The sequence below is a fragment of the Nipponia nippon genome, unplaced genomic scaffold (genome assembly GCF_047370975.1).
Source record: "Nipponia nippon isolate SJK-2023a ecotype South Korea unplaced genomic scaffold, ASM4737097v1 scaffold_3, whole genome shotgun sequence".
NCBI classification, from domain to species: Eukaryota; Metazoa; Chordata; class Aves; order Pelecaniformes; family Threskiornithidae; genus Nipponia; species Nipponia nippon.
In genome coordinates this window covers 44,256,719-44,270,326 of record NW_028262347.1, presented here as the reverse complement: position 1 = coordinate 44,270,326, position 13,608 = coordinate 44,256,719, and the positions used below count along the sequence as shown (strand labels likewise).

The window sequence follows — 13,608 nt, the reverse complement described above, 5'->3', positions numbered from 1 at the left end:
AATAAATACAAGGAGAGAACTGTCCCTGGGCTCTGGGAGAATGTGAGCAAAATTAGGGAGGCTTGTGCAGGATTGTGGGATAATCTTGATTACTGGAGCAGAGAATATTTTGCCACTTTTGTGCATTGGTTTATGAGAAAAACTGATGTCAGCTCTATTTGGTGTATAACAACATCAGTGCATCGCCTACAGAGTGCTTTCCTTGTTGTAAGTAATAGCAGAGTGTATGAAGATATGAAATGGTTGACTGAAATTAAATGTGAGCTGTCAAACTGATGAGCCTGGTTCTGTCAGAAGATGAAACTCTTGTTTTCGTTTGGGGTTTTTTTTGGTCTAAATGGCTGTTCAAAATCTCAGTACATTATTGCAGAGTGCATGCATAGAACAAAAAGGCTATGCTACCTGCCCCCTCCACCTTCACCACAAAAGCCTTGGAAGACGTCTCTTCACTTCCCCAACCTATTTGGCCTCTTCATAAGCTCCATTAAGGACATCTAGGTCATTCCCTAGTTTGTAGAATTTTCTTTTTTTATGTTGAATACAGCACAATCTTGAAATAAGGCTCTTCCTATGGCTCTTGTGTCTGAAAATATTGCTGCAGGTGTCAGTCACAAAGGACCACATAGAGTTAAAATCTTCTCTGTACTAGTTTATCACGTACTTTTGGAACTACTTTTTGGTGTAGTATTACAAGTATTCGCTATATCGAATATAAAAAGATTTACTGCATACAAGGTAAAGGTAACTAAGACTGGGTAAAAGTTCTTGTGGTATATATAAAAAAAACCCCTTTTCCATACTTTCTTCAATGCCTGGACGAACAACAGTGTCTGAACTGACACTGAAAATAGGGGCTGGACATGAATTTGGTAGATGTATGTTCTGAAAAACAGGTCGGTATGTGCATAAGAAGCTGAACTGGCAGCCTGGAGTGAAAATGTGAATGCATAAATAAATAAGGGAATTGACTGTTAGAGTAATCAGAAAATATAATGTTCTAATTCTTGCCTTGCATAACTAACAGGCAATTAACTTTCATTGACTCATGATGTGCAAAGTGATCGAGAGACGTAGATCCTTTGCTTTGGTAACAGTCTGTCAGTTGGGAAGAATGTTTTTCTTGACAGTTGATTAGGGGTTAAATGAACTGAATAAAATTGGTAATTTTTGCTGCTTTTCTCACTTAGTATAACAGCTATTATATGAAGCATTTTTCCTTACATTAGTTGTAATGCCTAGCTTTAACTGATTAGCCCTGTTGGAAGAACTTTTTTGATTGACACAGATGTCATTTTGGTATTCTCAAGATCTGCAAAAATGGCTGGTGCATATAGAACCTGGATCAAGGTATTTTATTTATTGACTTTGGGTCCGCTCTTAAGCAAACTGCTCCTCTTGGGCCAGTACGTGCTTGGTCTGACCATGCAACAGCTTAGATGGCAAAGAAATGAGCAGGAGCATCTCCTGCCTCTGTAACATGGTCCCTGCCTGTATCTGTGGGGAACTCCATCGCACCACAGGAGTGTCACCTCAGCTCCCGCAGACCAAGCAGGCATCACCTTGCAGTGGATCTGTAAAGCTACAGGCACAGGCTCCAGTCATTCACAGGTCTGGAAGAGTAACTGCCCCCACTCACTCAGAGTGGCATCAGTCCATTTGGTGCTCATTGACAGTAGACGATGAAAAAAAAAAAACAGCTGGGAGAAAAGAGGGGACTTTCTGAGCAGCGGGAATAGGAAAAAGGTCAACCCTGAAAATGTTTACAATGAGCTCTAACTCGTAAGGCCTCGTGTAACAACGGCTGTGGTGAAACTGGTGCACATCAGTCATTACCACAGTGTGGTTCCTGACAGGAATGGGCATATTTCTTTTCAGACTGGGGAAAAAGCAAGGCGGGGGGCGGATTTCTGTGGAAAATGGTTACATAAAACAAACATGGCTACAGATTTGTTTTTTGGGGGGGTAGGTGGGGTGAGCTGTTCCTCTTCATAGACTCAGGAACTTAAAACTGTTTCACAGCACGTTTTCCATTCATTTTTTGTTTGTGGATTCACTTCCTCCCACACCTTCTCCCCCCCGCCCCCCCTACAGTTTAAGCTCTTATTTAATGATCTTTAGTCTATAACAGGCTTGATTTTATGGCCAGCTTAGAAGTAGCTCTTGAATGTAGGTTAAAATATACCATCTCTCTCCAAATGAAAACTTCAACCACAGCTCTAACACAGCTGGCTTGAGGAGTACTGATCTGTAGGTAACTACTTGGAGTTTTTGTTGTGATATAGGAACTAGTCCGTGTTTTGATAGAGGACAAAGTTTTTGGAGGCAAATAATCAGGCTCTTGGGAAAACAAGGTAGACAAGTGGACCGACCACACTGGGGAAAGCAGCTTTTCACAGCCCCTTGAAAAGTGCTGTGCTATTATTCTTGGGGACACTTCAAAGCTTGTGATTGTGCTAAAGTCCTAGAGCGAAACGTCTTCTCAAAATTTTAGATCAAAAGAGAAACACTAGAACATCAACAGGAAATAAAACATTTTTATTGAATATCGGTGTAATATGTATGTTATTTTAACGACAATTGGAAAACTCTACTGTGGGAAGTCACTACACAAAGTGAAACAAAATATAAACCACCTCATCAAAAATGAAGGTAAAATACGGCTAAAGTTGTCAGCTCGCGGGCCACGAGCGATATGGCAGGATAAAACACCCCAAACATTTCTACAAGATACAGAGAAAACCCACACAGAGAAACACTCAAGCAGGCAGTAAATATACACAAAGGCAACTAGGATCTTTCTACAGCATCAGATTCTAATACTTCACACAGCTTTGTCAGAAAGGTACATGTGGCTCCTTTGAGGATGAAAATGTCATCTTGGTCACACGGCAGGTTCAGTCTCTGAGAATCATCGTACCTTACAAACCAGTTCTAGGGTGACGTTCAGTCTGGCAGTGTAGGAAGAGAAAGCGTTAAGAATACCTTAACACAAGGAGTCGGTCCTGGCAGTTTGAACCTGCAGCTATCCTGAATGAACAACTGAAAGTTGGAGACCATGAAGCTCTTACGCTGGAAAGCTGACTGTCTACTGCTTCTCTTTGGTGGGGTTTGGTCCTTAAGGTTAAGATTTTAAAGTATTCCAGCTTGATGCTTTGCATGTATGCGCCTGTTTCTATCAGAAAATGTCTCACTTGTGTTTTTTCCGTGTTTCATGTAAAAAAGAAAGAAAATGGGTCTTGCTAGTCTCACTTTTGGAGGTGGGGAGAGATCCAGACTTTTATTCTCCTCCTGCCTCTTTGCTGCTTCTTTTACCCGCAGTGTACTGAAAACGTTGGTGCTCGGCCATCACTGCGCTGACCTCTCAGACCGTCACCCCTGTCCCAGGAGCAGAGCCTTGAGGGAGGCTGTGGAATTTAGTTTTCAGTACACAGTTCTCTGATTACATTCATCTTTGTTCGTTGTTTTCAGTACTTTCTTTTGGATACAATTGGTAAGACCATGAATGGTTAACTTCTCATGCCTCCCTCCAAAAGGTATAGCATTTCCACATTTCTGGGGTATTTTGCATTGCTGAAAATAATGAACTCTTCAAAGCATTATAAATATATTCACAGCTTGGAAAGATAAGCGAGGGGCCTCAAAGGACGGTATGTGAGATGATGGAAGTGATGCCCTAAATGACTTGATGAGATGGTACAAGCTGAGATGACATGCTGGCTAGCCGTAAGATGACTATTCTACAGTAAAGCGGCGGGGGGCGAGGGCGAGGGGGGTTGGAAATGTAGAGTATTGCACAGGGCTTGACAAAATGCTGCGTGGTCAACCCATTCAATATAGCATCCATGTCCCCTGCATAGCTCTCCAGTTCTAAATTGGTCCGTAATAGCTAGAACTGCTTGTGCTATGCGTTCCTTCGGCAGTGCAGTAGAAGGGAATGGCAGTATTATTACAATATCACTACGGAATAAATTGATTGCTATCCACTGAGAAAACTACATTTCTAAGCACACACGGCAGTCACAGTGATACACAGAGCAGTCTTTCAAGACTCTTATGGAATGACTAATAGCTTCATAATAGTGCCATTTACTACATAATAACATTGAAAACATTTAAAAACTCCTCCTGAAACGAGCATCTAGTATACAGAAGAGGTTGCTTCAGTTTTCTAGAACTTGTTCTTTGTTTTCACTTTTTTTTTAAAGGACAAATTAAAACTTAAGTATAAATAGTATATAAAAGGTCACTAGCTGTTCTCTTTTGGCTTACTTTGAAGTGCATTTAGAACTATGGCTAAATTTTGTCATCTTCTGATGGGATTACAATACTGTCTGTTTACCATGAAACTATTTTGTATAATAAACTCACACGGCTGTGTCTAAAAAATATTCTGCATTCCTTCTAATCTGAGTTAGTATAATAAAATATTTTGTTACAAAGTCTAATGTGCAAACTCATTATAATGTGAAATCGTGGATGGAATTCACAGTATGCAAATTTTGTATAAAGGTGATAACGGAGAGCTACTCTTGTTTGCACGGCAGCGTTTCCCTACCGCTGCGTCCCCCCTCCCTTCCCCCCCTCCCTGCACAACCTCTGCAATGGTCTGTCTGTGCCTGTCAGATGACATCGTTGCCTCCTATGGAACTGCTTCCTCAACTTTCAATCTAAAGCCGTTTCAGTCTGGTACGTGTTTGCTTTGGAGTATATACACAAAAATGATACCCTGGCTTCTGGCTACGTCTCCTTGAGGTCAGCCACGGAGCTGCTCAGATCATGCTAAGTTGCCTGTGAAAGAAGTCTACCCCATTGGATTTGCCCCTCCAAGATTCACTGCGGACGCATAGCGTGTTATTAGGATGGTCCAGTTGAAAGCTCAGATTTAAGTTGTCCTTTAAGATGTCAGTGTAACACTACTAGTGCCTTACAAGTTGGAATTTTTTTTTCTGGAATGCAGACGATACAATAGTTACCCTATAATATAGTATCAGCTCTCCTATGTCTCAGTCAATTTACATAATTTAAAATAGAACATCTTATTAAAAACATCTAGATATACACAGATTAGGAAACGCTTACAACATACAAATACACAAACTAGAAATAAATTCTCAGCATACTGGTGTATATATACAACTGTGTGATACAATAAATAATTTCTGTCATGCTCTATCTACACATCATATTGCTTAAAAGAAGAGTAGATCTGGGGGGGCAGTGGTGAAATGAAGCGCCTTTAGAGGGCTCTCTACATTTAAATTTGTGCAAATTAAAACGGGAATTTAAAAGTACAACTGATCTGTGTCAGGAACACATGGCTGGCAATGAAAGGACCCATATTACTGAGGTATTTACAGATACTGGCTAAAGAGCACTATGTGGGCAAATGCAGAAAGGCTTCTTCTTCTTTTTCTTCTTCATAATTTAATTTAATTTAATTTAATTTACTTCTTGACTGCCAGCATGGCATCTACCTCCTCCTCGGGCTGTAAGGTGTGCCACTGTGCAATGGGCCGCCGAGGGTTGGCCAACATGTCTGACCAATGCCGCAGCTCCGCTCCGGTGCTGTTGTAGCCCACAAAGACTTTCCCGATGGCATCGTTCTTGCCAATCTTGTCATAGTCCAAAACAGTCACAACAATTTGCACTTTCTACAATGAGACAGAGAAAGACCGGTGAGCGTGCTCGCAAGGGGAAGGGGGACAGGGATAAATCTCGGGACAGACAACGACAGTGGAGACTCCGTGCAGATGAAGAGGGTAAGCAAGCGTGGGACAGCCAGAACAGAATTCAAACTTTTGTCTTTGCGTCTTGTGAGCCTTCCAAATAAAATTAAGTTCACAACCGCCCTGCTAACTTGAAATTCGCCCCTTTTCATCGAAGAGCTTCATATGGGAATTGGAGGCTGAGTTTTGCTTTTAACAGATTAACAACCCATGGATTGTTTTTTTGTTGTTATTGAAGAATCAGGCTGCTAGAAGTCTGTAAGGCTAAAAGTGAGATCTTAAGGTAAGCTAGGTCAAAAGTAGTGCGATTTAACACATCCTTATTGTTTAAGTAAATCAGTAAAAAATAGGTAAAATTCAGAAACGGCTCTACCCCAAGTTAACATCTGCAATGTCATACTCTATTCTGTTAATTGCTTTTCTGCTTCTAAACAACTCTTGCCCATCCATCCAGCATGCTAATCAGTTCTTTTCAGCTCAATTCAGAAGATAGCCCTTACAGTTGCTATACGCACATATGCATGTGGCCGCGTCTGTGTGTGTGCGTGCGGGTGCACACACCTAAGTATGTATATACTGTGCGCGTTATATAAATTTATATAGGAGTCAAGAAAACCGTCTGCATGCTCCGAGGAGCTGGGAAGAAGTATAAAGCCCAGTGTCTCGGGGCTCTGACACACCGGTGCCGCCTGCGACTGAGCCGGTGTTGGAGTGCCACTTCTGCTGTAGGAACGCTGACCTCTGGCAAACAGGGTTAAACTGTTCCCACAAAATCTGCGCGAGGCCGTCTGTCACAGCTCATCATAGACAACCTTCCATTCACTTACACTGGGGCACACTGGGAGGTGATGTTCCAGCCAGGCATTTGCGTATGCGTTTGCGTGTACATGCCTGCATTCCTCTCCATCAGGTCATTAATATTTGTCGAAAGAGCACAAACAGCTATTCCTTCAGTGGAGTGCCGTGCTTCCCCAATGGCACCTAAGACGTTAACAGCCTTGGGCTGGTTTTACTAAACTGTAAACGCTTCTCCTTAGGGAGCTTTATTTTTTAAAGATGAACATACAGTTCTTTTCCTGATTCCTTTCTATCCCATGGCAAATACACACAGCCCCTTATTCCACTGCCCATTTCCCGAACTGGAGGAAGAAATGCCCTGAAACATGTTTCTTCCAGAAAAATCTTTTGTTCTCAAGCATCAGGTTTTTAAATTTAAGTCTTCAAATATATGTACAATCTGGTTTTCTTACTAGAATGATTAATTTCAGTGCTTGTAACAGGATTATCTTTTAAAACTAACTGACGCTTTTAAGCATATCTGCAAGACCAAACTCATGAGGTCTCTTTTATAGAGTCCACTCCCTTACAAGATTGTACAATTCACTGAGCCAGAGAAAGAGGTGATTCCAACAGGCACTAAAGTATTTATATAGTTGCTGATGACAAAAGTGTACATCAAACTCAAGACTCTCTCTCCCCAGAGCACTCACGATAAAAGGCAATATCCTGAAGCAAGTATTTCTAGATGCCAAAATGATGTTTCAGTGTTGCTGTTTGCAATATACTCACTTTTAATGTTGATGGTACCTCCCCAAATGAACATTTACGTTTTAGATGCACGGTACAATCACAGATATAAAAAGTAAGCATGAGACTATTATTTTATAGTAAAAAAAAAAGTTGACTGCTGTACCTAGAAGCTTGGGGGCTAGTTACTATTGGATTTTTTTTTTTTTTGGTGTTAATCATAAGACAACAATGAGCACTGTAAACAAAAGACCCTTTTCCTTGCTCTATAAAGACGTACAAACAGCTAGCTCAGATGATTAACTCTGAGGTGATTTTCACTTCATGGTCTCTGGCTTAAACCTACAGAGAAATGTGAGCATCTCTTTGCCTTTGTACCATATATTAAAGGAACAGTTGCCCTGCAGAACCCAACAGGTGCTAGTAGAAAGCACCATCCCTGCTAATAACCACTTGGATTAGCAGTTTCCTCATTGTGATCAGGCTTTCTTTGGACTGAAAGGGCCTGGAGACGTTGCTACCTACGGCAGCAATCTGTCTTGAAAACAGCAAAACACCTGCTTGATCTGCCTGTAGCAACAGGGTTTGACTTCCTAGTGGTGTTCTCCCATTACCTTTCAAGACATGGCTTGCTTTCCCTGAAGAGCTAGAATCCATATTCACTATATAAATTGTTGAAAATGTTCATGTTTGGCCCATTTTAAATTACATAGGTGTGCTGCTATTGAGCTGTGTACCCTCCATGATCTCCCTTGCCTTCGCATTTAATCATGAAACTTGTATAACCATTATTTTTTTATATGACTGTGAAAGTTTGCTTAATGACTTTTACATGAATTACCCCGAAGTCACAGTGATTCTTACCATACTAAGTCTAAATAACATTTAAAATGTCTTTTGCAAATGATGAAATCACTTCAGTAACCATAATGAAATCACCTCTAAATATAGTCTTTTATAACTAACTCCAAAATACATTGGCATATGACCAAAGTCCATAATTACGGATTTTAAATTGAGGCTATATACTGAAGTAAATAGCTATAAAGTAATTCTAATAAACTTATCAAAAAAAGTGCAAAATATTAAACTGCTAAACCGCAATACTTTTTAAAGGGCCTATATCCACCTTACAAAACTGACTTAGGATTAGAAGGCAAAATGGCCAAGTACCTACAGAATGCACCTAACCATGCCAAAGCTCAGACCTGATAACCTGGAGGTGCCCGTTCCAGTTCCCCAGTCCCATCTCTATTTGGAAATCAAGACATTTGTTGCCTAAATTGCCAGAGAGGCTCGATTTGATTTGTCTTTTTTTGCCTCTGGGTCTTTGATGCTTGTTATGAGATTTTTTCACAAGCACCCAGACCAGTTTTCATTAAAATTAATGGGAATTAGGCCCCACTGGATTTCCCACTTTTTGATTCCTAGAGTCCACAGACACCTGTACATGCCGTGGGGTGTGAAGAAACTCCTAAATGGGCTAGTCATGCATCCAAGTCACTATTCCTAGTGCCTCACCTTGTCTAGTTTTATTATCTTTGCTGGTACCAAGTCAATAAAAACCAAGCACACAGCTTTAGTTGAAATGCAGGCCTTGGCTCCTGGGCTTCTCTCCAGTACAGTTGCTATCAAAATCCAAGACACAGAGTCTCAAAACCCATACCACGCTCTCATCTAATCAAGGTGTCTGTGGGTCCCTGTTGCCTGGGAGTTTTCCCTGGCAATGTCTTCTGGCTCCAAATTTGGCCCAAGCTATTTAAACCCTCATAGCAGCAAGGCGCCTAACTCCTACCTAGACCTCTCTTACGAGCCACAAAAGGATGCATTCCCAAGACTGTTGTAATTATGGTCATTCAAACTGGGAGGTCCCTGAGAGAACACTTTCCACACAGCTCCACCCAGAAAAGCTGTAGTCTTGCTTAACATCTCCACAGTCACAGAGGTCCCCAGGGCAGGTGGGAAGCCAACATGCAGTTCTTTTCTCTTCTGAGGATATTTAAACTAATATATCTTGCCCTGCCAATGAATGCTCTAACAAGTGAGCAAAAGAACAAAATGGTTTAACACTAATGGTAAGGGTTTAACAGAAATGGAGGAGGCCTGTACCAACTGATTTTTATGTGGTTTACATTACCTAGATCAGACCGGAGACCAAAGCCTCTCCCTTTCCAAGCAAACCACCCCACTAACAGGTGATCTTATGCTCTGTGGGCAATCATATACTTATTATCTATGCAGAAATGATGTTGCACTCCCAACACAAGCCATAGGCACAGGTGACAAGAGTACTTGCTTAAGACATTGAAGACACAGGTTCAAATTCACTTACGGAGGGGAGTGAATTGGATGTGGGTTTCCCACATGCCTTCTGAGATGGTTAAGACCTTCCCTCTTGTGAGAAAAGGTCAGTTAACAAGAGAAGACGTTAAATCTCACTCTCATGAGCGAGAGATGATTTGCTTCCCAGTAGCCCAAAGATAGGTAACTGAGTTCTTTAAAAAAATGACATGATGTGTTGTCCTGGTGTTTTCCACCGCTAATGTAGGTGACTGCCAGCTCACTGTGCTGACTTCTGAGGTCCCTAATTTTAGGCACTGAACTCTCCAGGAGTAGCACCCGCACAACTGCTGGAGCTCCCCTGAGGCGCCAAGAAAACAGGCACCGCAGTACTGACCCCTGAGATTCTCAAATGCCTTTTTCCAAGGAGCACAGGAATCACCAAAAAAGTTTTCATGGTGTGGTGAATAACTGAAAAAAACCTGATTGAATTACGTTTTTTACTTAAGAGGGATGCTGCAGTACTTTCAGCAAACAGGACCGATAAATGCGCAGGGAACACAAATGTGACTGATGATGCCAATTTATTATTTCAAATAATTAAGGGAAAATTGCTAGATATGCCTTTTCTTTTATCTCTATACTTTTTTTTGCTGGCACATTCCTTCACTCTCTCCCTGTGGATTTCTTTTTTTCAGAATCCATTTGTGTTAACAGAAAATGTCAGTTACCCATTTCTCACTGATGAATCAAAGCTTCATAAGTACTGTGCATTTTATCATTTCCCTCTTGAAGCAGTCACACTCATCTAATGTAGCGCAGGGCTGGCACCTAGGTGCTAATGAAGGCATGCACACGTGATAATTAACAAGATTCCTGTTAAATATTTATAAGGGCTGAGAAATGGAATGCAGAGGGAAGAAAAAACACTGTTTGACATTACCTGAATTTGCTCGAATGGTACTTCAAAGCTGAAAGACTCGTTGTAGTAGGGATTCAGAGTGTTCTTTTTAATTGTAGTCTTTTTCTTCTTCAGCCTCTTACCGTTCTGCATGAGATGGATCTTCACATAGGGATCTAAGTAATCAAGAGAAGAAGTAGAGCTAAGAAGGGTAGTTCACTGTGTTATCTACAGATTTTAAGCCTGCAAATTCAAGGCTCAATGAAAAAAAGAAAAACCTTTAGCAACAAACAGCTTGTATTTAAGCAAAGTCCTAATTTCCACTATAGAAAACTCCTGTATGATTGCAAAGCGTTCCTGATGGAAAAAGGTACAAAACATTTATTGCATTATCTCCTTAACACTGCGAGGGAGGACTAAATTCCCACCTAACTTTGTTCCGTAGCACATTAAACATCCTGAAAACATTTTTACTTTAACGTTATTTATTTACCGCCAACATTTCTTGGCAACAGGGCTGCGGGGTGGTTTTCCCATGAGCTGTGCTCACTGATGAATGCACGCACGGTGGGCACAGGGCTAGGGTGGCTGGCTGCTCTGCGACTGCCCGGCAGCTCTTCACATCGCTCCTTGGGCGGGTTCTTCCATCCTCTGACCTCCCCGGTGGGCTGCGACTGGCACAGCGCAGTGTCCGTGGGTCTGACGCACGGACAGATTGAATGGCAGGAAGGGGCTTTGCCCTTTAAATACCAGTCCTCTACCTTAGTGCTACATGCAGCTAAGTTAAGGTGCAGGCCATGGTATCGGTATAAATTATGAATTGTTTTTGCTACTCTCTATTGAATTCCCATTGTTATTTTGTACGACTTCTGGTGGCTAAGGAACAGAATTGATTTGGTACCTAATCAGGTATTCCTCCTGCAAGCAAAACTCTCATGGATGTTACTCCTGTGAAGTGGCATCTCCGTGGTTATACTTTCAATGGAAGTTTTGCCTGCTTAAATGAATAGCGCTATCAGTCTTTAATTTGTTACAAGAGCCATGTTCCTGTTTAGAGAATGCACTAGCAGTTCTTCTTTCATGGTGATGTTAAACAGCAGTACCTTCACTGAGCTCAGTTGTTTTTCTGTTTAGACCTACCATGAAGCACCATTTGAAGCATCTCAAGCTCATCCTTTTCAACAACCTGTATGGTACTGTCACCAAAATTTGGGTAGGTACCTGCCTTGGCTTTAGGCAGATGAACTGTGATGTAGGTCGAGGCAAGCTTTCCCTCTACTGAGCTCGTAGGAGCTGTACAAAGCACCGGCCAGCCCCACATCATCTGTGGCACAAATTAAGACAGCCTGAATGCAAACTATCAGAGGAGAGGGCTTCTTTCCCTCCTGAGAAAGGGATGGGGGTACAGACGAAGAATGCCAAATGAACGCTGAAATTAAATATTATCACTATGAGCAAACCATGCTTTATGACTCTGCAATGAAGTTCATGCTTGGAGTGTCTGAAAAGAGTAATTGCATTCTGCTACAGTCAAAATATCCTTTACTGTGGAAGACCTAGGAGTTTGGGACAGTTAAGTTACTGGAGTGACTTGATCACAGTCTACAGCGCCTCCCTGAAGGGAGCATAATTTTGGTAGTGGACCTTTCAAGCCAGCAGACAAGGGTATAATAAGATCCAATGGCTGTGAGAAGGAACTAGACAAATTCTAACTTAGAAACAGGATGTAATCTGGTAGTACGACTACTGAAACAGCTGGAGTAGCTCCTCAGTATTGTGGTGAACTCTGTTACAGAGGGTTAAGATTCTTTCTCCCTCAAAAGACTCAAGTTCCAACAGAAATTAAATCTGGGTAGGTTTACGCTCGAGGCTAGACAGAGGATTGCAAAGGTTTCTTTTGGCTGCACAACATATGAGTTAAGGAGTATCATGTGAACAGCAGAAATGCTAGCAAAAAGCCAAGAGAGTTCTATTTCTTTTTGAATACTGAGTTCAACACCACTGCATACAGGGTTTTGAAGGTGGAAAACAGGTAAATCTGGACTCCTTTAACATTAGGTGACACTTGAGAAAAACTCATCTACCTTACTACTTTTGCTGAGGCTCCATGCTGAATGCACAATTGTTTTGACATGCAAAATGACGGTTTAGGAATAGCTAATATATAGTAAGAAAGTTCAGTAGTCAAGGAGCCAGTAGCAGAGCGTTAAGATATGGAAATTAGACAAGATGCTGTTAAAATATAATTTGAGCAACTAGAGTGAGCTGGGAGACTAAACGGTGCGGTAATACATTATTATTAAGGGAATCAGAACGGAAGAATTCTGTTAAAATAAATGCAGTCGATATAAGTCAATCCTTTACTGACCTGTGCTTGTGCACAGACAATATACACAGATCTGATGATTATTGATATGCCCATAAGGAACTGTATAGTAATGATTTATATAGTGATGCAGATATATTCCTATCTTGATAAACATTCCATATTTTGAAGAAAAATATTTTAAACCTAGAATTCAAGTGTATGTGAATGCTCGGGGTCTGCATGTACATTTCTTTTAAGTGATTTGGTTCTATTGACTTTCTAGATTTTCTATCTTCATGCTGGTATTACAGCAAGATCGGACCCTGGATAACTCATGGCCATGGGAGAAGGCCCAGAAGCTAGGTTTCTGTGGTTTCTTTTTCATGTCCTGATCAGCTGCTTCTGTTTGTCTGTCTGGGGATTGGAGTTAGGCTCAGCGGAACGCCAGGTTTTTAGCAGGAAAGACCCCAGTGGTACCAGATTGCCATGGTAGTGCAGAACTGTCAGTGCCAGAGGTCCCAAATGGAGCACAGAAGAGGACATATCATATGATACAATATCCTAATTTTTTCATCCAAGGGTAAAATTGCCATGCCAAACCAAATACAATTTGCATGTCACCAACTGAAATCATGTTCCTTATTTTCTAGTTTCAGAGGAAAGTACTAAATAAGTTTACTTATCACAAAACCACTGTAAATCAGAATGGGGTGTCCAGCTCAAGTAAGTGGACGGGCCATTAGAGATTTTAACGGAGTTTCTCCTCATTAGATTGTACATCCACTTCCTATTTCTTGAAGCATCCTGGTCTTATCTAGCTCTTCCCTCTATTCATTCTTCTGTGTCTCATATATGACCCCATCCAT

At 41.3% G+C, this 13,608-nt stretch overlaps 1 protein-coding gene across 3 annotated transcripts in view; it reads right to left on the bottom strand.

Moving 5' to 3' along the window:
• Window positions 1–2,514: 2,514 nt before the first annotated feature.
• SYT1 (synaptotagmin 1) overlaps window positions 2,515–13,608 on the bottom strand; it is a 360,726-nt gene continuing 349,632 nt past the window's right edge. For all 3 annotated transcript variants that reach the window (XM_087766719.1, XM_087766721.1, XM_087766720.1), the window contains 2 exons: window positions 10,477–10,610; window positions 2,515–5,651 (listed from right to left, as the gene is read on the bottom strand). In XM_087766719.1, the coding sequence (XP_087622845.1) occupies window positions 5,445–5,651; window positions 10,477–10,610 (341 nt within the window). In that variant the 3' untranslated portion in view covers window positions 2,515–5,444. The remainder of the gene's footprint in view (window positions 5,652–10,476; window positions 10,611–13,608) is intronic.